Consider the following 24,564-nt stretch of genomic DNA (forward strand, 5'->3'; position numbering starts at 1 on the left):
GTGCGTGAGGGCGCGTGTGTGGTGCGTAGGTGTGTGGGGTCTGGGTGTGCTGTGTGGTATGTAGGGTGTGTCTGGTGTGTGTGTGACGCATGTGCCTGCGGAGTGCGGGGCTCCCGGGCGCCCCTCCGACCGCCGTCCCCGTCCCTGTCCTTCCAGGACGGCTGTTCTCAGTGAAGGGCCGTGCACGCGCTCCTGAGCAGCGACCATGGGCCTGCTCGCCTACCTGAAGACCCAGTTTGTTGTGCACCTGCTCATCGGGTTCGTCTTCGTGGTCAGCGGGCTGCTCATCAACTTCGTCCAGCTATGCACGCTCGTCCTCTGGCCCATCAACAAGCAGCTGTACCGCCGCCTCAACTGCCGCCTCGCCTACTCGCTGTGGAGCCGTGAGTGCCGCCGCGCCGCGCACGCCTGGGAGGTGGGGGCCCGGGGGGGAGGGGACACGTGGAGGGTGGGGGGGCCTGCTGGCCAGTGAGGACCGGTGGGGGGCGGGAGGGTGTGTGGGGGGGGGCTGAGTGGCAGGTGGGGCAGGTGGGGGGCAGGAGGGGTGCAGGTGGGGGGCCAGGCGGCAGGTGGGGCAGGTGGTGGTGAGGGCCAGGCAGCAGGTGGGGGTGGCCAGTGGGGGGGGCGCGAGGATGCAGGGGAGGGGGCCAGCGGTAGATGGGGCCAGGCAGTGGTGGGGGCCAGAGGCAGGTGGGGGTTGAAGACAGGTGAGGGTTGGAGGCAGGTGGGGTGGGTAAGGGCAGGTGGGGGCCGGGCGGCAGGTGGGGCAGGTGGGGGTCGGGAAGGCCAGGCAGCAGGTGGAGGCTGAAGGCAGGTGAGGGCTGGAGGCAGGTGGGGGCCGGGCAGGTGCAGGCCAGGCCGTCCTCTGTGCTGGACGAACCCCGGGCAGAGCAGTGTCCACCCCCTAACAGGCAGGGCCTCGGGGGTAGGAACGCTCCTGACGTGACCAGAATGGGGCGGGGGTGTCCTGGCCAGCTGTCCCTGCACCGGGAACGGAGAGGCACCCAGGAGTGCCAGGGGCTGGTTCCTGGCCGCCGGATGCTCGGCCCCAGACTCCTCCCTGGGTTGAGCCGTGTGACATTCCATCGTGTGACCATTCGGTCCCACAGAGAAGGCAGCTTTGTATGATTTTAACACAGTATTTTGCATTTTTGAGGACGAATGTAAACCCGGTTCTCCACCGCCCAGCCTTGTCTCACGCGGGCTCTGCCTGCCGGTCCCCGCCGGTCGCCAGGGCAGCCTGCAGGGCCGTCCGTTCTCTGGCGCATCTGTGAGCTCCCGTCTGTGAAAGAGAAGGACTCTCGCCCACCTTCTCATTCAGTACACGTGTGTAGCCGTGTGCGTCTGTGGCTAGTGTGCACCCGCGTGTGTGCGTGTCCGTAGAAAATCAGTCTGCACCTGCCGGATGGACGGACACGCCAAAGCTTGACGGCAAAGCCCGCTGTTGACGGAGCTGAGTGCTCACACTGGGGCTTCGGGGGACCAGGAACATCCTCAGAGGGCGACTTGCCGGGGATGTCAGCAACTCGAACAGCTATAGTTCTTTACCGTTATTCTACGAAATAAGAATGTTTACCTAGAGACTTACCTGAAAAAGTACATATGTGCACAGATGCTCTCGTTTTATCATTTTTACATTAGCACAAAACTGGCAGCAACCCAAGTGCCCGCTGGTGGAGACCAGGTATGGTGAGTCCACCCGGTGGCGCCCGGCAGCCGGTACGAGCAGGGGCGGGCCTTACTGATAGAGAACCCTCTTCAAAGTACATTTTTAAAAAGATTTTATTTATTTATTCATGAGAGACACACACACAGAGAGAGAGAGAGGCAGAGACACAGGCAGAGGGAGAAGCAGGCTCCGTGCAGGGAGCCCGACGTGGGACTCGATCCCGGGTCCCCAGGATCATGCCCTGGGCCGAAGGCAGGTGCTTAGCCACTGGGCCACCGGGGCTGCCCACGCTGCTGGTTATTTCAAGACAACACGTGTGTGACGTGCGCACATGCTGTCCGTGCCTAGAGGGTCGTCCAGAACCTGAGTATCCAGGGACCAGAGGAAGGAGGGACTTCTAGTTTTCACTTTTTTGTTTTACCTATTTGCTACTTACTGGGCTTTTTATTTTTTCCTTTTTTATCATTGACATTTATTTCTACGTCCAACTATGTACCGTTGACGTGTTTTAGCACAAGCCCGTGTTTCTTTTGCACTAAGGAAGGAACAATACCTGTTTTACGTTCTGCAGGAGACGGAGCATCTCTGTTCACCCTCCAGCTCGGGAGCAGAGACGAGAAGCCCCCCAAGGAGGCCCGAAGGCCCACAACCTCCCACGGCCTCTGCGGAGACCAGCGAGCTGGCCCGTAGCGTTCACTCGCCTTGCACGCGTAACAGCGCCAGTTCCTAGGGTTTGGTTTCTTTTTTAGACGAAAGAGGGTGTGTGTGTGTGTGTGTGTTGGGGGGTGGAGGAGAATTAGAAATCCTGTCGTGTGAAACGTGCAGTGAGCTGCCCGTGAGCACACGTGGGTGCGACGAGTGCACAGCAGAAGGGCCAATACTAGTTACTGAAGAACTAAACAGTAGACTCCACCTGCTGCGGGGTCGTTCGGTCCAAACGGGTCCGACGGCTGAGCCCGGGGTGAAGCCGCCTTGTGGCCGTGTGGCTGCGTGCGCGGGGCCTAAGGGACACTCTGGGCCCCGCCCCATCCCCTCGGCAGAAAGCGGGGTGCTGACGCAGAACCTCGAGCTTGCCTTCCAGGGCCCCGGGGGGAGGCAGCTGCAGGGCAGGGACCCGGGGGTGGCTGGGGCGGGGGCAGGTGAGCAGCGCCCTTGGATCAGCCGATGGGGGAAATGTGCCCCCGCTGGGCTCCGGGAGCCTCACAGAGGAAGACAAGCCCGCGGGCACACACGGTCGGAGGGCGACAAGCGAGCACCCGCAGTGACCGAAGGGACCAGAACGTCCATCAGTGACGCTGTGATGCTGGGGTATTGTTGAAGTGAGCTCTTAGCAAACGGATGTGACATCACGTCAGAGCCAGCTCGGGGGACAGCGGGCACACGGGACGCAAGTGAGCGGCCCGGCCCCGGGAGGAGAGCGACCACGGGGCTGAACGACCGACGGGGGAGAGGCCAGGCCTGCGGGCGGCGGCGGAGGATGCTCCCAGGGGCACGGAGACAGGAGCAGGGGACACAAAGCGACTCGCCCCAGGGAAGTCACAAACCACGGAGACCAGAGCAGGCGTGGAAATACCCAGAAAGGAAAGCCAGGGTGCCGGCAGGGGCGGCGGACGGATGGACGGATGGACGGATGGAGCGCAGCCTTGGCCCCACAGCCGTCCCAGCCCCTCGACCCGGGGACAGGGCCTGCACCCCGCACGGCGCTCTCTCCCGAGGGTGACGGGAAGAGTGCGAGGCCGGCAGAGTGGCAGCGCTCACGCCCCCGGGCACACACTGGAATCCCTGCGGAAGAGGGATCTTTAGGAAGAACAGAGGGCGACGTAAAGGCACGGCCGAGGCGCAGGGCAGAGACCTGGGGGGCGGGCACGGCTGAGCCGTCCTGTTCCTGATGTCGGTGCCCGTCTGTGAGGCTGGCACAGGCGGGGCGTGTGCGTGGGGAGCGCTGCAGTCACGTCCTTGTTCTAAGGCCCCGCGCCGCTGGCCGCGCTCCTGCTCTCTGCCTGGGACCCCCGGCGCCCTCCCGGCGGCCACCCCGAGCCCATTCCCGGCCTGACCCTCGTCCCGCCCCTGGGTCCCGCCAGCCTGGCCACGGCTGGTCCTTGGCGGCCGGAGGGGAGAGAGGAGAGCCGCGCCGCCCAGACCGAGTCCATGCAGACGGTTGGGGACGCGGTGCGCAGCAGGGTGGGTGCAGCGGAGGAGCTCGCTCACCGCGCGGGGCCGGCGTGCACCCGGAGGAGGGAGGTCGCAGCAAGATCCGCGCTGCGCCCAGGAGCCAGGAGCACAGCTCCTCGTTCGCGATGCTCCCAGCTGGGCCGGGATCGCGGGCACGGACGGACGGACAGACGGACGCCGGACCTGGCAGTCGTGCTCCACGGAGAGGCTGGCCGCCCGGCCTGGACGGAAGAAGCAGCCACAGCCTCCCCGCGGCCACCCTCCCAGGAGCCGCTCTCCGGGACCCAGGGGGACTTGCGGTGTCTGTCCATCTGTCTTCATTTCTCCTCGCTGCCCGGCCCGGCCCAGACCCCTGGTGCTCCATGAGCAAGGGAAGGTCCCGAGGACTGGCCACGGCGGGGGGGGGAGGGGAAGGCCGCCCGCCTGCGCACGTCCCTCGTGGAACGCCAGCCGTGTCCTCCTGCGCCAACGCGGGTCCCACTGGCCCCCCGCAGCCCCCGCCTCCTGCTCCGCTGTGCTTCCACGCGGCCGTCCGAGCACCGGGGGAGGCCGTGGGTGCTGGTGACGGTCCTGACGGCCTCGGGGTAACATGCGTGGCCCTGTGCCGTCCTGCTGCCCGCGGGGTGTGGTTGGGGCCTTGCCACTGTCTATGGCACGCTTGCCACAGCTACTCAGCGTGGGCCGTGGGCCGTGGCCCCACGAGGTGAGGCGAGCCCAGGATGCCGCGCTCCTGAGGCTGTGCCCTGGGGGCCCGTGGCCTGCTCTGCGGGTTCTTTCCAGGAGGCGGTCAGGGAGACGGGGGGGGGGGGGGGGGGGCACGTGGACGTGGTTGTACGTGCCAGTGTGAGTGAGGCGTGAGTTGTCAGGCCCGAGTGAAGAAACGTTTGCAAAAAACATCTTTTTTTTTAGAAAATCCAGTGTCTTGCGTTAGTCCTGGAGATGCACGCCCTCTCCCCCCGTCTGTGGTTTCTGGGCGCCCCTCGGAAACGCAGGACGGCTGGGAGAGCCAGCCTTTGGGGAGCAGTGCCGGCGTGGCGGGCAGGCCCCGGAGCCCCCGCTGGGTCCCTGTCACGGGGGCCGCACGGCCGGCGAGGCTCAGGTGCGCCCTGCCCTCGGGGCCTTGGCAGTTCTGAGTCAGGGCGGGGGCTGAACTGGCTCCCCTCAAAGGAGAGGTGAGAGCGGAACTTCCCCGCGTCCCCAGCAGCGCCCCTCGCGGGGCCAAGGGTGGGAGCCCATGTCGCCCGGAGGACGGACGGAGAGGGAGGAGGCGGGCTGCACCCGGGAAGCCACTCAGCCTCTGCGCGGGACTGCACCGCGGGTGACAAGGCGACGCTCCGTGGGACGTCCGCTGAGTGAAAGGAGCCGGTCCCAGGAGGACGCGAGCTGCCGGCTCGGCCTGCGTGAGGGCCCCGACGGCGGGGCTGCAGCGGCGCGGGGTGGCGGTGCCGGCGGGGGCGGGCCGGGTGGCCTGCGCAGAGGTCTGCAGGGACGTTGCCAGACAACGGGAACCCCTCCCGGCTCCACAGCGGCCTGGGGTGACCCGGGGCCCCCCAGGCCCCGCCCAGGCCCTGCCCGGGCTCGCCGTCGACTCGCGGTCCGGCGGGGCGTCTCCCGGGGGCTCCCCAGGGGCTGCGCTGCCTGCCCCATGGCCTCGGCTTACCCCCCCCACCCTTCACCAGCTTTACGACACGGAGCCCACTCCTCGCACCGTGCGGCCCATTCAGGGCGGTGGTCCTGGTGCCTTCACCCCAAAGGAAACCTGCCCGTTAGCGGTCACCTCCATCCCCCGCAACCTGTAAGCTACTTCCCGTCCGTGGCCTTGCCCGTCGTGGACATGGCCCATATCTGTACACGTCGGCCCCGCAAGACCCACTCGGCGAGCACACGGTCGTCCGGGCGTGGCCGTCGCTCCGCGGGCATCTGGTTGCTCCTGCTCTGCGGCCGGGGGGTGGTGGTGCTGGGACACCCGTGCACAAGCGTTCGCGTGGACCCCTGCTTCCAGGGCCCCGGGCAGGCCCCCGGGGTGGCATCGCCGGGCCATCCCGCAGCTCGGTGTGGACGCCGGTTACCGAGGAAGAGCTGCCCTGTCCTGTGTCCCCCGTGGCGCCGTGAGGGGGTGTCCAGGGACAGCCGTCCCGAGGGGCGGGAAGGGGCGTCTCCCTTGGTTTGGGTGTGCGTTCCCTGACGCCGATGGTACTGAGCGTCTTCCCGAGTGCCCGTGGGCACCCGCGCATGCTCTCTGGGAGCGTCCGTTTGGATGGTTTGTCTGCACCTGCACCACCGTCCGGGCGCTTGAATGCAGATGGAAGTGGCCGGGCTGGTGGGGTCACTGGGACCGAGTGCCCCTGACGGGCGGCTTTTCCGCTCACCCTGCCCCGGGGTGCCTCCTGGGTGGAAGGGGCCGTGGCTGGTGAGGGTCCCGGTATCGTCTCACGGCCACACTTCGTCCGGCTCCTGCCTGGAAGTGAAGGAGGGGGACGGACCCCAGAGGCTGCGCATCAGCCCCGTGTCCGGCCCCGCCTCGGCCCGGGCTGCTGGAAGGAGAGCCACCATTGCCTCCTTTCTGCAAATGGGGAAACTGAGTCCCAGGCAGTCGGGTGTGGACTCCAGGCCCTGGCCTCCGTCCTCAGGGCCCAGCCCCATCAGAAGACGGATGGGCAGGTGTCACGGTCCTGCTTCCGGTCTGCGTTGTCACCTTTCTTGGGACGCCTGGCCGTGGTGGCCGTGCGCCAGCGGGTGGGGTCAGCACATCCACACTGGCGGCCGGAGGTCCTGGGCTGGGGGCGCACGTGCACGCACCCCTCCTCCCGTTCTGTTGATGAAACACGACAGTCCCTCGAGTCATTGTAGTTGGACCTGACGATGCCCACCCATGATTACGGTTTTCCTCCACTTGTCCTTCCCGTTTGTCCTCATCCTGATTTTTGTTCAGAAAACATAATTATAATTTAGGAAAGTCAAACTCATGACACATGAACCGTCGGAGCTCGTTTCTAGCAGGAGGTCCCCTCCGGACAACGCCGCGTCGAGGTGCCCGGAGCGCGGGCTCGGCCCGTGTCCCCCGCCGTGGGGCCTGGACCCGAGCGCGGCCTCCTGGCCCTGCTGACTCGGCGCCCCTGTGTCCACAGAGCTGGTTATGCTTCTGGAGTGGTGGTCCGGTACCGAGTGCACCCTGTTCACCGACCAGGCCACGGTGGACCGCTTCGGCAAGGAGCACGTGGTCATCATCCTCAACCACAACTTCGAAATTGATTTCCTCTGTGGGTGGACCATGTCGGAGCGGTTTGGCATGCTGGGGGTGAGCCACGCGGGGACCCCGGGGAGGGGCTGGGGGTGAGCCACGCGGGGACCCCGGGGAGGGGCTGGGGGTGAGCCACGCGGGGACCCCGGGGAGGGGCTGGGGGTGAGCCACGCGGGGACCCCGGGGAGGGGCTGGGGGTGAGCAGTGTGGGGACCCTGGGAGGTGCTGGGGGTGAGTCACATGGGACCTGGGTTTTCCTTCCCTCCTGGTCCTGCCCTCAGTCCCTCTGAGCCCAGAGTCTGAGGTCAGGGTGGCCCTCAGCTCCCCAGGGCGTGTCTTGCGCTCCGGTTTCTCGTATTTCCTCCCATGAGCCCTACACGCCCAGAGTCCCTGTAGAGCTCCCTTGACCAGCTGAGGCAGGCCGAGCAGTGTGCTGTGCTTGGCGGCCCAAGCGGGCCCCGGGCAGCCCCGGAGTGCACACCCCTCCCTCCGCCAGGCCTGTGCCTCAGTTTCGTTGTCTGTAGCACAGCTTGCCTGCGCCCTTGGGGCTTGCTGAAGGCAGCAGCTGTGCTCAGAGCAGGGCTTCCTCGCTGGCCGCCAAGCTGGTCCCGGGGCGCCTGTGGGGGTCTGGACCCTCACTGACCGCCCCCCCCCCAGAGTTCCAAAGTCCTCGCAAAGAGGGAGCTGCTGTACGTGCCCCTCATCGGCTGGACGTGGTACTTCCTGGAGATCGTGTTCTGCAAGCGGAAATGGGAGGAGGATCGGGACACCGTCATCCAGGGGCTGAAACGCCTGTCCGACTACCCCGAGTACATGTGGGTGAGTGCCCCCCCTGCCCCGTCTCCTGACACCCTGCAGCCGGAATGATTAGCTGTGAGCCGACAGGAGCTCCCGCACCAGCAAGCAGCTCCGCGGGGAGCCAGCGCCCGCGCCCTCTGCACGGAGTGGGGGACCCCTCCTGGACCGCCCGCTTCTGCCTGCCGCGTCCTGACCCGGAGCCCTGCTGAGGGTGCTTGGAGAGGGAGCCCCCTTCCTGCATCCCCGGCTCAGCTGTGCGTCTGGAGCTGCCCTGAGAGCAGCAGAGCATGGCCTGCCCGGCCCCTGCCCAGAACCCACCCGGGCCCTCAGGGGCCTTCTCTGCAGGGAGCAGCTTCGGGGGAGCCAGGCTGCAGAGCGAACCCCGGGCACCCTGTGGTCCTGGGGACACATTAATGCTTCAATCCAAAGATTTACCTTCCTCTTAAGCACACCCGCTCGGCGCCTGGGGCGGGCGCTTCTTCATATCTTCCAGCCCCTTCCATCAGTTTGATGGGCCAGGCATCCAAAATCGTGGCTGTCAGTCGATGAACATTGGTTCTCTTTCTAGCTTTCTGGTCTCTAGCAGTAGCTCCTTGAGAACTGGCTCCTTCCTTGCACTTCTCACCCTCACGTTTAGGCAAATGGATAAAAGGCTCCCTATTTTCCACGCACTGGTGGGAAGGCTGCTGCCCGGGGACACCTCCTGCTTCACTTCCTTCTGGGACGTTGTCTTGCAGCTTTGGGAATAAGCGCGATGCTGGTAGCTGTTCTCTGAGGGACTGTGTGTGGCTGGAGGGTGGGTTGCAGCCCTAACTAACATCGCCGCGTGAGGGATGCCGCACGCTGTCGTCTGTCCACGCTCTGTGAGGGGGAGCCGCCCCTCCGTGGAGCCGCCCGCCCGCGGCCTGGGCTGACCTGTGTCCCCGTCTGTCCCAGTTCCTCCTGTACTGTGAGGGCACGCGCTTCACGGAGAAGAAACACCGCGTCAGCATGGAGGTGGCCGTCTCCAAGGGGCTGCCCGTCCTCAAGTACCACCTGCTGCCTCGTACCAAGGGCTTCACCACGGCGGTCCAGTGCCTCCGAGGGACAGGTAGGGGGCCGCCGAGCTTTCCCTGGGCTCCGCGCTCAGACGCGCCACCGACGGGACCCAGAGGGCGGGAGTGAATGACACCAGGGGCCGGTAGGCGGAGTTGGCACAGCGACGGTCCTGGCGCTCCTGAGGTGACGAAATGCTGGTCAGTGCAACACGTGATGAATAAGTAAATGAGGAAAAGTAAGGAAAAAGTCTGTGACCGAAAGCCTGAAAGGAAAAGACACGTATTCTGATGACTCCCAGAGGGGGCGAGATCAAAGGAAGGGACAAGGACAGGGTGTGGAGGAGAGGCAGCCAGACAGTAAATCTGAACACAAGTGGTCAGTAAAGGCGGTGACCTGTGTCCCCCCGACCCTGTGGGTGGATGAGCCCGAGGGGCTGGGCGGGGTGTGAGAGCAGGGCCAGGGTGAGTGGGGTCGGATGAGCAGGGTCGGGTGAGCGGGGTGTGAGAATAGGGCCAGGGTGAGCGGGGTTAGGGTAAGTGGGGTGTGGGCTGAGTGGGGTATGAGATCGGGGTGCATGGCCTGGTGGGTTTTGGGGCTGAGTGGGGTGTGAGAGTGGGGTCTGAGGTAGAGCAGGGTGCTGGCGTGGGCCTGGGGCTGAGCAGGTGCAGGTGCAGGTGCGGGTGCCCACGCCCACCTGGGCTCCCCCACCCCAACAGTTGCAGCCGTCTACGACGTCACGCTGAATTTCCGTGGAAACAAGAACCCATCTTTGCTGGGAATCCTCTATGGGAAGAAGTATGAGGCGGACATGTGTGTGAGGTGAGCTGCCCTGCCCACCCCCCGAACCCCCCGGGCCCTCCCGGTGCCCGTGGAGGTAGCCGGCTCCCCAGGACCGCAGAGGTGGGGTGCGGGAGTGGGTGCGGGGTGAAGACAGAGTGTTCTGGGTGCTCTGAGGGAGGAGCAGCCTCTCCTGCCCGGGGGGAGGGGGGAGACAGGGGGGGTGGAGGGGCAGGAGGGCACGTAGAAGTGTTTTAAGAGGCGCGGAGCTTCAGCTTGGCCGTGACCGGGCTTCCAGGCAGAAGGGTGACTGCTCCAGCCCCAGGGTGTGGGGTCCTTAAGTAAAGGGGCCTAGGATCTCGGCCCCCCTCGACACATCTAGTCGGGGCCTCCCGGGCCTCCCCTCGTCTGGCTCACCCCACTGGGACTTCCCGGTCGCTGGTTCCGTCAGTTGTGTCCAGGAAGGCCGAACCCCCCTGGGGCGTAGCTGTCTGTTAGGTCCCGGGACTGTCACCCGGCAGCACTGACTGGGCGACCCCTGAGTCAGACCCGCCCTCAGGGCTCCCAGAGGCCCTCCTCATGTGAATCTCCAGAACACAGCCGGGGCACCCCGCCCCCCCGAATCATCTTGGGAATGTGAAGAGTGAGGCAGGGGCTTGCTTCCCCCGCAGTGTGCAGCGCCCCGGCTGGGAGCAGGTGTAGGTTCTCCCGCCCGCCCCGGGATGTGGCCACACCCTGCCCTCAGGTCCCTAGAGCCAGCAGCGTCCCGGTGGCCTCCTCCTGGGGCGACGTCAGCCGTCGCCCCAGCCAGTCTGGGGAGTGAGGGGTGGGCGGAGCTGGGGGACGCCCTGATCCAGCTCCGGGTGGGTGCTCCGGCCACCCCGCCGGGTTGCCCTGCCCCTCCGAGTGGACGGTCCCTTCCAGGAGAAGCCCCGTGCCTTACTCTGTGCGTTCCCCCTTTGTTGCAGAACTACACTGTGCCTCATCTTATTTTAACAGATATGTGCTCCGAACTTCTAAAAGCTTCGGTTTACTATTTTGTGATATTTACCATTCAGGTATTTTGAAGGAAAGCAATATCCCAGTGAGTCCAGCACATGCTTATAATCAAACAAGCCAAAGCTCTCATGGCCCGATGGAGTGTTGTGAGGCTCCCCGTGCTCATTCCGGCAACGGGCGCCCGCATCCCTGAAGTGGCCGGAGTCCACTCCAGGACACAGATGCTCACCTTTTTATTTATTTTTTTATCATCATTTGAAATTCTTATTTTATACGTTTCATACTGCGTGTAACAGCCATTTAACACTAGGACCTGGAGGTGGTTATCTCCTACAGGATATAGATCCAAAACCAGGGGAGGATAGACAAGTGGGCTGGAGGCCTGTAGACAGCCATCCCTCCGTGGGCAAGCCCCTTCTGACCTTTGTCTCCTTACCCGTGGCGCCCCGGCTCCCAAGGTCTTTTGGGGCCCACAGAGTTAAAGCGTCTTTGTTCACGAGGGGGTGCACGTCTCCTTCACTGCCTGGGAGCGTGCAGCAGAGCTTCCCTGAGACTGCGTGATGTGCGGCACCAGCATCGCTGCCACGTCTGGTGGCGTGTGTCCCTTCTCACTGTAACTATGAAGATCGACAGGAGTGACCCATATAAAGCCAGGCTCTCCATTTTTAGAGGCAGAGGGGTTAGGATCCCTTCCAACACGGAGATTTTGCGGGGCTCCTCATGCTGCGGCCCACGCCGGGGGGCAGCCAGGCGGGAAGACTACCGCGATGGTCATTGCTCACGCGTGTCCCCGGCGGCCCCTGCTGGCGGGCTCGGTGCTGCAGCTGCGGGGGGGGCAGCCCTGTTGGCCCTGCTGGTCTCCCCAGGAAGACGCGGGCGCTCCCGGGCTGGCGGCCCCCCGGGGACTGGGGTCTTGCGTGAGTTAGTGTCCTCACCGAACCCAGCTGTTTGTGAGTCAAGATCATTAAGTCCTGAATCTCTATTGCTTTCCCCGTTTGGAGCAAGTAGATTTCATTTGTGAAATAAGTAATCTCTGCCCAGTGGAAGACCCTCTCAGTTTTGATTATTTCCAAACAACGAACCATTAAGAAAGAACAGAACTCCTGCCGAGGCTAACAAATGCTCACCCTTCGCAGTGGAAACGGGGCACGATCTGCTCGTGAAACTGCTCGTGAGCACTGCCTGTGAAATGCGTCGGCTGTGCCCTGGAGAGGGACAGCCCCCCCGCCCCGCTCGCCCTCCATGGCCCCCATAGTCCCGCGGGGCGTAGGGAGTACAGCACTGTGTCTGGGTGAAGGCCTTTGACGTGCGTGTGGCTTTAGAACCCAAGTGAGTCCCATGAGCAGAGAAAGTGGGGCCGGTGAGTCACCCTGCCTTGCAGTGATTTTTTTCCCCTTTTCTGTTGATGCCATCCAATGGGTAAGCCACTTTGCTTCAATCTTCTTAACAAAACAGGAGATTTCCTCTGGAAGAGATCCCACTGGATGAAAAGGAAGCAGCTCAGTGGCTTCATAAACTGTACCAGGAGAAGGTAAGTGCACGCGGTTTTCCTTTTTCCCCCGGGGGTCTCGTGAAGACGTTTCAGAGGGGGAGCTCTGGGGCAGGCGGGGGCTCAAGGGCTGCTGGAGACAGGAGGACCATGCGCTTATCAAACACGCTCTACCTTCTTTCCAGTTTCTTCCATCTTTCTTAACTTGTGAGAAATCAACACAGTAGAGAAAATATAAAGGATAGTGTTCATACAGCCGTGGCTGATAGCGTGTTATCACATTTGTTTTGCTATTTCATGCAAAAGAGCTAATAGAGCTACAGCCTACACATATCGTGGGTGTGAGCTATACATAGGCAACGTGAAGAGATCCTCATGTCAGCCACACCGGTCCCCACTCCATGTCCCCCCAGCACACCCTCCCCTGAAACGTAGCGCCAGCACAAACATACAGGATGAGACGTCTTCATCTTCAGCATTGTGGGAGCCTTAGAGAATGAGAGGATCCTTTCCACATATGACAAATATCTTTTTAAAGGCCCTGGTGATCTTTTAAGAAAAAATAAGGGAAATCTCTAAGGGTCAGGAAGAAGATGGAGCTGAGAATCAGGTGGTGAGCCTGTGAACTGGGAGTGGCACGCTCCACCAGTGGCATTTGCAGGTCCCCATAACCTGGACTCTTGAGTTTTAATGCCTACCCAGAAACAGGAGATAAGGGTTTGACCTCATTCTAGGCAGGAACGCTCAGAGTTTTTCCCTTGCATGGTGGACAGAAAGAAACTTACCTGCCGGCATGGGGAAATGGCTTTGAGCCTCACCCTTCTCCTCTTGGTCTCAACAAGGTCCCCCTGATAACTCATAGTCACAGGTCGGCCCTCAAAGGGTTTGGGGTTTGAGTTTGTACTAGCCGCATAGTTTAAGGAGAGCAAAGCGAAAATAGCAGCACAAGGAGCAGTTCTAGGCAAATGACTCCAGAGTCCCCGGGAGAGAAACAGTCCTCTAAACCTCAGCTGCTCGAGATTTCCACAGCAACTCTGCTGGCGATGAGCATGTCAGCAGACACGTGCACAGGGTGCGCAGACACAGAAGAGATAGACTTTCCAGAGACGGTCGCTAAGGGAACTATCAAACCAACACGAATATCAGTATTCTCGAAGTGATCGGGCACAAAGGAGTAACGGAAAACAAAAGAGCAACGCCTACAGGAAGTCAGGTTTGAGAAAAACCAAGTAGAGTGTACAGGCAGGAGAAATGTGGTCGTTGACAGGAAAGTCTTAATCGATTAAATAGCAGATTTGATACAGCTGAAGAGAGAGTCAGTAAACTGGAAGATTGAGAAGAAATTATTCAAGATGTAGCGCAGAGGAAAGGAGAACATAGAAGGAAGTTGAGAAGACACGGACGATGGACCAAGAGGCCCCGGAGGTAACTCCTGGTAGGTCCAGAAGGAGGCAGGAGTGGTGAAGAGCAGGTGGCAGAGACAACGACCACACAGCTTCTGGAAGTCATCGGGTTCAAGAAACACAAGTCTGGAAGAGGGTAAATAAAAAGATATCCACCCCTACTTACCAATGAGATTGCAGAACACCGAAGACAACGAGGCGATCTTAGAATAACTGCAGAGTAGAGACATACTCCCCGCCAGGGAATGGCTGTGAAGTTGATGTTAGACACCTATCAGGGCCCCTTCTAAATGTCCTACGTACATTTTATTTTCTTACTCATCACACACGCTGCCATCCACACACATAACACATGCATACACACGTTAGAAAGAGAGTCAGCCCGGGGAGAACAGAACAAAGAAAATAATGAAAATAGCATAAACCATTTTAATGGAAAGCAAAGCTACCAAAGAGTGAATCAACTGTACTAAACGCTTTTCCTTTAAAAATACTAATAAAATAGAAAGCCGTGGTCAGGACTGACTGGTGAGAAGAAAGGCAGCGTCAATAGGAATGAAAAGGTAAACCCACCAAAGAGCAGGGGGAAGCGATATGAGAGTAGTACCGCTCACTTTAGGCTCACACACCCGAAAACTTAGATAAAATGTATGATTTCCAAGAGTAACTCTGCAGAAGAAAAATAAAGCCTCCGTGAAGAGGAAATGCAGCGTATGCGTCCACGTAGATAGAACGGGGGGTGGGGGGTAGGTGTTGAACACACTAGATCACAAAGGAGAGCCCATCGCGGAGTCCAGGGCGTCGTCTGAGAGTTTGAAACTTGCAAGAAACAGTGTTGTTCAACGGAAGATGAGACATAACCTAACCGTGCGTTATTAGGAAGTGGGACACTGTGTGTGTCTTCGTGTGCTGCGCTTCCGTCAAAATGAACAAACCATGTGTCAGCAACATAACCAGATCGTGGGGACATAATGTGCAAACCAAGATGGCCTCAGTGTGCGTGTCGTACATATGATGCTCCGTGAGGAAGGGGGCACGGTGTGTGGGCAGCACGTGCACTGTGTTGACGCACACGTGCCTGCCGAGTGCGTGTGCGAACAGGGGCCGGGCGAGGAGGGGCGGAGTGGCCCAGCCGGGAGCACGGCAGCCCCAGGAGGTGATGGAGCAGGGGCCTCATCTCATCTCAAAGGTTCACTTTCCAAAATCATCTGACGCAGACACAGAAAGTGACACGCAGTGACATATATGACTTCTCAGGGTATTTTGATGTTATTTGCCATCTTTTCCTATAGTACTGAGACATAGGATAGTATTTTCAGTTGTCTTTTGCGTCACTTAGAATGTAATTCACATTAAGGACACCACACTACGTGTGATGTCATTTCTTCAGTCCCCGTTGAGTTTATATCTGTCAACATTGACATAAACATATTTAACTCACTCCTTTTATTTTTTTAAGAAGGTCTTTTAAATTTTATTTATTTATTTATTTATTTATTTATTTATTTATTTATTTATTTATTAAATAGAGAGGGAAGGGTTGGGGGAAGAGAGAGAGAGAGTCCTGAGCAGACTCCACACCCAGTGCAGGGCCCGACCTGGGGCTCGATCCCATGACCCCGAGATCACGACCTGAGCCGAAGCCAAGAGTCAGACCCTTAACCAGCAGAGCCACCCAGGCACCTGTTGGTAATTGAAGTAAACTCTACCCCCAACATGGGGACCCACTGCACGCTCCACTGCTGAGCCAGCCGGGCGCCCCGACTCATTCCTCTTAAGTGCACTATTCCAGGACTCACCACGGGGTGACCGCCGCTTAGGCCCCTCATCTTCCTGTCTGTGAACAGCTTGTGTTCCACTCTGTGCCGAGCGTCTCTCCAAGACACTAACGCTGTAACCTGCGGAAGTCGCCTATCGGCACTTGGTGAAATGTCTCCTGAGTCGTGCCTCAGAGAGACTGCACAGGTTGCGTCCCGTAGCTGAGCACGAGGTGCCCCTCGGGTGCCCGTCTTGTGAGCAGAGGGTCCGAATGGCCCCCTGCCAGGCCAGACGCAGACCCCGCGGAGACCGGACTCGGCACTTGGACCCTCATGCGACATCGGCCTCCCAGAGGCCTTGACAGCTCACGTCGTCGGTTGTTTACCAGTTAGCTCCACATAACCTGATGATGTGGCGTCATCAACGGGCCACAGAGGTCGAGCCGTGCGGTCTCCCCAATCCGCAGATGTGGAAGCTGACCTGGGGGTGCTGGGGGTTGCAGGCCTGTTGGCCTCACCCCTGCTGCGTGTGTGCCCCGCGGTCAGGGAAGGCGGTGGTGAGGGAACTGGGACGGAGTCCTGAGTCCCGGGCTCCCACCTCCTGGGCACTCGAGTGGGGGCCACGGTGGCCGAGTGCCTGCCAGGCCTCGGAGGGACGCGGAGTGGGCGTGGCTAGGGGGCCTGGGGCTGTCCTGGCGGAGGCTTGCCAGGGGAAGGAGCAGAGGACGCTGGCATTTCCTGTCCCGGAGCCCGTGTGAACGAGTCTCACTGCCCCGTGTGCTGCGGGCAGGTGCCGCTCCCGGGCACGCTTGGCAGACGCGGCACATGTGTGTGCACAGCAGATACGCCTCCCCACCCGGGTCCCGCCTGGAGGAAGCCACGGCACAGCACACGCTCACGCTGTGGCGTCCCAGGCACCAGGGCTTTGTGGCAGGTCTGTCCTCCCCGACCCTCCCCAACGCCGCAGGCAGGACCCCGCCGCCAAGCCAGGCCGCGGGTGTGGGACTGAGCCACCCGCAAGTCAGGGCAAGCGGGGGCAGCGGGCTCCAGAGGCCCCTGGAACGTGGGGGTGCCCGCAGGATGGGGTGACGGGAGCAGGCCGGGCCCCAGGCACAGCTGTCGGGCCGCAGAGCAGTGCGCCGAGGCGAGGGGTGAGGCCCTTCCACCAGCGGGTGCCGGGGCTGCTGGGCCCCCAGCCCCCCACTCCATCAGGAGGTAACGGGAGCCACGAGGGCCCCCCCAACAAGCCGTCATGGGGGCCAGAGGTACCTGTGTGCCCCCAGCTTTCCTCGAGCTTCCGTGCAAGCAGCCTCGGGTCCCGCAAGGGTCCTGCCCTCCCCCACCTGTTGCACACGCCGTCACCTCATCTACATGGAGCTTTGACGGGCGGCGTCATTCTCATCGTCAGCACCCCCCTCTCGTGTTAGAAGAGCATTCGGGGCACCTGGGGGGCTCTGTCGGTGGAGCGTCTGCCTTCGGCTCAGGTCGTGATCCCGGGTCCTGGGATCGAGTCCCACATGGGGCTCTCTGCTCAGCGGGGCGTCTGCTTCTCCCTCTGCTGCTCCCCCTGCTTGTTCTCTCTCTTTCTCTCTCTCTCTCTCTCTCTCTTTCTCTGTCAAATAAATAAAATCTCTAAAAAGAGAAGAAGAACATTTAAAGCAGCCTTGTTCTCGACTCTTCCAGGACGCCCTACAGGAGATGTACAACCAGAAGGGCGTGTTCCCGGGGGAGCAGTTCAAACCCCCCAGGAGGCCGTGGACGCTCCTGAACTTCCTGTCCTGGGCCACGGTCCTCCTGTCTCCTCTCTTCAGTTGTGTCTTGGGCGTCTTTGCAAGTGGCTCTCCCCTTCTGATCCTGACGTTCCTGGGGTTTGTCGGGGCAGGTAACGAACGTGAATAACGCGGCTTGGGGGGGCGGGGGGGTCTTCTGAGCACCTGCCACCGTGCCCGAGCCTGGGAGCCATCGAGGCGGCCGGCCCATAGGGAGCGGGTCCACGGGGAGTCCTGGCCTCGGAGAGCGGCCTCTGCCCTCTAGGCTGCGGGGTCACTCAGACCGCAGCCCCGTCCCCGGGCTCCCTGCAAGCTGACCGGCCACCTGCTCTGGCGAAGCTGTGCCGAAGCTGGGCGGGCGCCCCTGGGAGGGGCCCTGGGCTGCTGAGTCTGCACGGTGGTCTGAGGGTCTCTGCGCACGTGGTCATTACAGCCCAGCACCCGACCCGGGCGCCCAGGGTCCCTCACGGAACCTTATCACATGGACACCCCGTGTGTCCCTGGGCACCTGGCAGGGCACTGCAGCCCCAGGCCCACGCCTACCTCGCCCCTGCGGTGGGAGTGGGGGGTGCTGGCCTGCCGTCCCCCCCGGGAGCTCTGAGGCAAAAGGTCCGGGACCCCCCATGTTGGTTTTTCCAGTTGGACGGCCAAGCGATCGGTCTAACCTCCTTTTTCCTGTTTTAAAGCTTCCTTTGGAGTCCGCCGGCTAATAGGAGTAACTGAGATAGAAAAAGGCTCTAGCTACGGAAACCAAGAATTTAAGAAAAAGGAATAATTACTGGCTGTGATTGCACATACAGAACCTGACGGTGGTATCCAATTAACTCAATTAAAAGCAGAACAACACACACAGATCGAAAAAAAAAAAAGACCCTTAGAAACTATTTTTCTTATTAACTGGTGACTAATACTGACCAGTAAACCTTGAGCCAAGAGTGAAGCCGGTGGAGGCCCGCGGAGGAGGAGTCCAGCCGCACCCCTGCGCGGGGGCGAGAGGCAGCCGCGGGGCCGGGCACTGGGGTGGCGACAGTGCGGGGGTGGGGGGGCCACTCCTGGGCCACGGGTCTCACCCCGATGTCATCTCCAGAGAATTCTGGCTGCCAGAGGGAGCCTTCGGATGCTTTCTCTTCTTAAACTTAGATCCCAGTTTTGGTTTTTATCGGTTATTTCGGGACCTCATCCTGGCCCTTTGCCTCCTCCTGCCCTTGCCCCTGCCCTCCTGGCAACGGGGACACGTGCGTCCCAGGCCCCCAAGCGCCCGCCTGTCCCACCCAGCCCGGCACCGGCCCTTCACTTCCAGCGGTGGGGTGGGTGCACAGAGCGTCCCTGGGGTGAGGAGCCCTCGCCGAGTGTCCGATGCGTGGGGAGCCGGGCGCACCCGTCGCACGTTCCGACCACCTGGCCCTGTGTGTCAGTACCTCGCATCTGTTTCTGTAGTGGAGGCACCCCCTCAGCCCCCCAAAGCCTTCTGTCCCCATCTCCTCGTGGCCACCAGGCGGCAGCCCTCCACGGGGCCGCACCCCTGCCCCCCGGTGCCAGGGGAGGGCTGCCCTGCAGCCCACGGGGCTCTTGGATGCTCCTTAAAGGATCGCCGCCGTCAGGCCTCCCTCCTGGAGGTGCTTGCAGACCGTCCGCTCGGAGCTCGCTGGCGTCTAGAGGTTTTAAGGTTTTGCTTCTACAGTTGGTCCGTGGAGGGCTCTCAGCTCCCCGGTGGGCAGGAGAGGTGGTGAGCCTCTCCGGGTTGTGCCGCCCTCTTTCCCAAGTGGGCACCGGGGTCCAGGGTGGGGGCAGGCGGGCGTCCCCCCGGGTGCCCTGGGGCACTGCTCCCCGCAGCTCCCCCCACCAGGGGGTGTCTCTCCGCATCCTGACTTGGGCCACAGCCCCAGGGGGGAGCTGCATGTTCTGCGGATGGAGGCATGGGGCTGGGGCCGCCGGGCGGGTGGCAGGAGGGCCCTGGGGGGACCCCCGGCTCCCAGGGCGCAGCTTGCCCGCCTGCGCTGGACTTCCTCCTAAGACTGCCCGTGTGCTGTTCTCCCGTCACACTCTGCGCGGCCTGCTCAGCGAGGGGGGAAACGCGGGTGTCGGGGTGTCAGCTCTGGCGCCCGAGGCCCACATTCCAGAGAGAGGCAGCTTGAATTTTCCAGGAAAAGAAATGGAGAGAAGAGGCATGGGAAGAAGATAAGCTAAATTAGACAAATAACTATGCATCAGCCCTAAGTCTGTATTTTGGGAGGATTTCTCGAGAGAGCACCCGCTCTTTAGAAGGGGGACCCTGCGGGATTCCGGTGGTCGCCATGGGGAAGGGCGCGGGCACGGTGCAGGGTGAAGGTGACGGTCCCTGTGAGACTCGGGGCTGAGGCAGCCCCCCAGCTCAGAGCCCGCAGGCAGGGAGGGAATCACCGCCTGGGGCTCCCCGCCCCCCCGCCCCCCCCCGGCCACTGGGCTCTGCCCCCCGTGTGCGTGTCACTAACTTCTGGGACATCCCGTGGCCGCCGCAGGGCACAGCCGTGCACCTGCATTCCCTACCAGACGTAGACGTAGGTCCCACCAGTAGCGCCCAGCTCTTGTTGCCGGGATCCATGCTGTCCCCCCCAAAGCCCGTGCGCTGGGGAGCCCGGCCAGAGCCACCCAGCGAGCCGCGGACGCCCGGGCCAGCGCAGGCCTCAATCTCAGTGATCCCCTTCTGATCTAACAGATGAGCTTGTGCACTTGATGCCAAGACTTTGAGAGCAATAAAAACTACACCATGAATGTTTGGGGTTTTTTTTTTTTTTTTTTTTTTGGTTTATGGAGGGGGTGGAGTTGCTTTTCATCCACCTCAGGAGGAAAAGGGAGAGGGAATTCCTTCAACTTAAAATGAATAAATCAGGATAGTGGTTTTCTTTTCTCTTTACGCCCCGCAACTGAGCTTCACGTGTTGCTGACGTCACGTCCAAACAAAGGCCAGACGCTTGGACCGTCGGGTGGTTGGGGTGCACTCGGGCCCCGCGCCCTGGGCACCCCCCGTGAGCACCCCACGGGCTGAGCTCTGAGCTTGCGGTCAGCACAGGCCCGTGCACGGCGAGTGGAGCTGGGGTGGCGGTCACAGCCACTGCGTCCAGCCAAGGAGAGGACCACCGGTGTCTGACTCCCCGGTGAGGCCGGGGGGTTCCAGGGCTTTCTCAGGCGCCTGTGGCTTCACCGCGGCTTTGTGGCAGCTGCGTGACCTGGGGACCCTGCGGTATAGTGTGGGCGACCGTCGCCACTGCGTGCAGCTGAGGGGGCGTTGGGGGAGGGCCGAGCAGGTGGGAAGGGAAGCATGTCCCCGTTGGCCATAGTCCAGAGCAGGGAGGGAGCCTGGCCGTCCTGCACTTGGTGGCGGCACGCCCGGTGCGTGGTCCTCCAGAAGGCGAGTCTAGTTGAAGAGATGACTTCAACATCCAGCCCCCTGAGCAGCAGCATGAAGCAGTGTCAACAGCACCGTGTCGTACACGAGGCCGCAGCGGTGCCCAATGGATCTGGAATCTCCGCGTGCCCGTCCCTCCTGCCCGCCCCCCCCCGGACCCCAGGGCACGCGGAGCTCCCCTCCCCCTCGTTTGCTTACTGAGCGTTGAAGTCCATCAGCTCGGGAGGCGTCTGCAGTCCGGCCGCGCCCACGTGGCTGCCGCTGGGGGTCAGATCCGGGTGAGGAAGTCGCGCTCTGCATGTCGCCTTGTCTCTGCTGAGACCCTGCTAGGACAAGCCCAGGAGAACCTTTCCAGCCCGCTGATTTTTCAGGTGAACTGTTCAACCTTGTGCGTCAACTCATGCCTCGGTTCCTTGCCGGTACCTGCATGCTTTCCGCAGCGCGCCGTGCTCGGTGTTCAGCGGGGTGACGCGGCCTTGGACCCTCCGCAGTGTGACCGGGCCCGGGGCCGTGCGGCGGGCCTTCCGTCTGGACGCAGCCCGCCCCGGGCCGTGCACCTGCCCCTTCCTGTAGCGAGCGAGCCCCTGCAGAAAAGCAAACCTCTGCCAGCGCCCGGGCCCTAGGGCCGCTGGGGTCACGCAGACACTCGGGCCCCACGTTCCTGCCCATCAGGGTCAGGGCACAAAGCCGCAGGGACTGGTTCGGGGTAGAAGATGTCACAGTGCGTTCTGCTCCACCGAGGGGTGGCCACACACCCCGAGCATCTGCCGCTGCCCGATTCCGTGCCGTCGCCGGAAAGGACCAGAGCATTTTTAGGGCCCCTAGAACATGGCCAGAGAAGCTGACCCGCATAGTCTTTTCAAAGACCACTGAATTGCTTAAAATTTTTAAGCTCTGTAATGACAAGCCCACCTGGAGCTTTCTTTCCTCATAGACTTCTCAATTTCTTAACTTTCTGTTGCAAAAGCCAAGGGACAAAGTGGAGCTGTGAACAAGACACTGAGATGCACTGAGCCGTGTTACATTATACCAGAGTTACTGGATGCAACGCAGAAAGGCATCCGATCCGCTTGTATTTATTGTCTCAGACCCGTAAGACTCGTACGTTGTGACAATCAAATGTGACTTGCCCAAACGCCGGGAAATCCCACTGGCTTCTTAATCGTAAAGACCGTCCGAAAGTACTGCAGCCGTAAACGGGCGTCTCTGTCCTTGGAGAACCACGTGGACCCCTGACGCGACCCGTGTGACGGCCGCCGGGGTTCTTTTTCTATTACGGATGCTCTGTCCTACCTGACCGTTGGCCAGTTTCAAAGAGTGATGAATTACATACAGGGTGCAAATGTATTATACGGATGTTTCCTTTTATACACTTAATTTTTACAAATTTTGCTACTCACGAGCTTTATGTAGTTGAGAATAGCAGTATTTTTGGCCTATGGGAGCCTGTGGGGGTGGGTGGGGATGGGCGGGGATGGGCGAGCCACCTTAGGTTTTAAATGCCTGTGTCCCAGACATGCGGCCGTGTTTGCCGTGCTCTGTGGACATCGCTTTGTATGTGGGCGTGCGTGAACCTCCTCAGCAGGGGCACACTCCAGGTCAGATGCTGCAGGCACCGTGTGTGTTTATTAACATTGCTGCTGCCGTAGAGAGGGAGAAAATGTCCTCAGCATGAACGAGAGCCACCGTGTCCTCCTCCTGTCCCCTGGTGTCCAGCGTGCTCAGGTGCTCCCCGGGGGAGCAGGGGACCCCGGGCCGCCCACCCGCACGGACCACCCCGGGGTGACCGCTCTCTGGGAGGCTGTCCTGCTGGTTGCACTTTTCAGGCTTCTCCATTTCACGTAAGATGCTTTTGGAAGGGGAAATCGGGACGGACGGTGACCACCTGGCAAGGGCAAAGGACAAGATCAGCTGGTGCACAAAGTGCTAAGTGACCCTCTGCCTGCAGACGGGTCTTAAAAGCCATCAAGAACAAAAAGGTTTTCCAAAGTAGGCGTGTATATATCAGAAATTATTTTTTTGTAACAACAAATTCATTCTGTGGAGAAAAAATCAAGGACCACTTTTTCTTCTTTATAAAGAAAAGAACTCTTGTTAGAACCAAGAGCTATTCCAGGCTCTCATTTGTCTGTCTTGTGAAAATAAATCGAGCTGAAAGAATTGTGGTGTCACCTGTGCTGGAGGAACAGCCCCTGGTGATGTGCTTTTCTGCTGTGCTCTGGTGTGGCCGCGGCGCTGGGGACGCTCCGCTCAGGCCGCCTGAGACCAGGCTCGATGGGCTCTCCCGGAAGTCCCACGTCTAGGCTAATTTTTTTAAATATTAGTCCTCGGAGGGGGACCTGGGTGGCTCGTTGGTTAAGTATCTGACTCTTGATTTTGGCTCAGGTTGTGGTCTCAGGGTCGGGGGATCGAGCCCCAGGTCGGGCTCCGTGCTCAGCAGGGAGTCTGCTGGAGGGTTCTGTCTCCCTCACCCTCTGCCTCTCCCCCCTCATGCACTAAAATAAATGATTTCTAAAAAAATTAAAATATTAGTCCTTAGAGTACACAAATGAGCCAGCACGTGCACGCATGCACCCGCACACACAGCCGTGCACCTGCACCTGCACACAAACTCGTGCACATGCACATATCTGTGCACTTGCATACCCACACACCCATACACCTGCACACACGTGTGCACCTGCTCACCCACACACAAATCCGTGCACCTGCACACACACACACGTGCATCTGCACTCACACACCCGTGCACCTGCACTCATACATACACCCATGCACTTGCACACACACCTGTGCACCTGCACACACCTGTGCACCTACACATGCATGTGCACCTGCACAGACACCCGTGCACCTGCATTCATACACCCATGCACCTGCACACACACACATGCTGTCCATCTGCACACTCACACCCATGCACCGCACACACATACCCGTGCATCTGCCCTCACACGGCCGTGCACCTGCACCCACACAGATGCAGGATCCGGGGCGAGAGGATGCTATGTTCCCAGGAGACGGAACCAAAGGGCCCCGTACCACTTGCTGTCCTGGAATGGCAGGGCTGGACCAGACCCTTATCCCCCATGCACGCAGCACTGCTTTGCTTGCGTGCTGGGTCCCGTTTGAACGTGACTACCCACTGGTGAAGATGAACAGTGTGGAAGGGACCCTCAGGCTCCCCACCTGGAGGCTCACGGACACCCAGGATACCCGGGAGGTGGGCCATGCTTCATCATGAGCCCCCTGCTCTGCTGGCCACGCTCCACCTCTGGCTCTGCTGGGGAGACTCAGTATTGGGCATCAGCCCCTGGCCACCTGATGTAATGAGAGGAGCATGTGTGTGTGCACGCGCAGCCATACACACCGGCGCACACACACACATACCAGTGCACACGAGTGTGTAAGTGTGCACACATACCAGTACATGTAGGTGCACATGCATGTGTGTGCCCATATAAACATGTAGAAGCCTGTGTCAGCATATGCACATGAGTGTGCACACACATGTACACACACATACACACCCCAAACAGAGGAAAGCTTGGGGTGCTCGTACAAGAACAATCCCATTAAGTGGCACCTCGGTGGCTCAGCAGGTGAGCGTCTGCCTTCAGCTCCGGGCGTGACCCGGGGTCCTGGGATCGAGTCCCGCATCGGGCTCCCCGCAGGGAGCCTGCCTCCCCCCTGCCTGTGTCTCTGCCTCCCTTTGTCTGTCTCATGAATAAATAAATAAAATATTGAAAAAAAGAATCTCATTAAGAAATGATACGAAATCACAAATTTACGCCTTATTGTCATGTTTCCTCATGTTTCACGTAATGCCCAAGACCGCTGAATTGTCCAGGTGACCCACACGGCCGTGGACTTTCCGGAAAGGGAAGCCCCTCTTGACAAAAGTGCTCCCCAAGGGCTAGAAACTCCGTGAAGAGATCCAGTTGTCCTGTGGTGTCTCCGAGGGAGTGGGTGACGTCAGCAGGTCAGGCTCCAGCGGCAGCAGCCACGGCACAGCAACACACCCAGAGGGACGACGTCGTCCCGGAGCGGGTTTCGTGGGACGTGGG

The 24,564-nt window shown here is 60.8% G+C and overlaps 2 protein-coding genes across 3 annotated transcripts in view; both read left to right on the top strand.

Moving 5' to 3' along the window:
- The window catches only part of RRP1 (ribosomal RNA processing 1), a 131,874-nt gene extending 131,578 nt beyond the window's left edge, over positions 1–296 (top strand). Inside the window, exon 14 of one of the 2 annotated variants that reach the window (XM_072807141.1) lies at positions 157–296. In XM_072807141.1, the coding sequence (XP_072663242.1) occupies positions 157–227 (71 nt within the window). In that variant the 3' untranslated portion in view covers positions 228–296. The remainder of the gene's footprint in view (positions 1–156) is intronic. The other variant, XM_072807140.1, reaches the window with a different exon arrangement.
- Positions 206–18,034, top strand: AGPAT3 (1-acylglycerol-3-phosphate O-acyltransferase 3). Its single transcript, XM_072807143.1, has 8 exons — positions 206–383; positions 6,970–7,139; positions 7,740–7,901; positions 8,817–8,970; positions 9,635–9,737; positions 12,150–12,225; positions 17,027–17,225; positions 17,799–18,034. The coding sequence occupies exons 1-8, from the start codon at positions 206–208 to the stop codon at positions 17,885–17,887; spliced, it is 1,131 nt and encodes a 376-aa protein (XP_072663244.1). The 3' UTR covers positions 17,888–18,034.
- The last annotated feature ends 6,530 nt before the right edge of the window (positions 18,035–24,564 follow it).

The sequence above is a fragment of the Canis lupus genome, chromosome 30, assembly GCF_048164855.1.
Source record: "Canis lupus baileyi chromosome 30, mCanLup2.hap1, whole genome shotgun sequence".
NCBI lineage: Eukaryota > Metazoa > Chordata > Mammalia > Carnivora > Canidae > Canis > Canis lupus.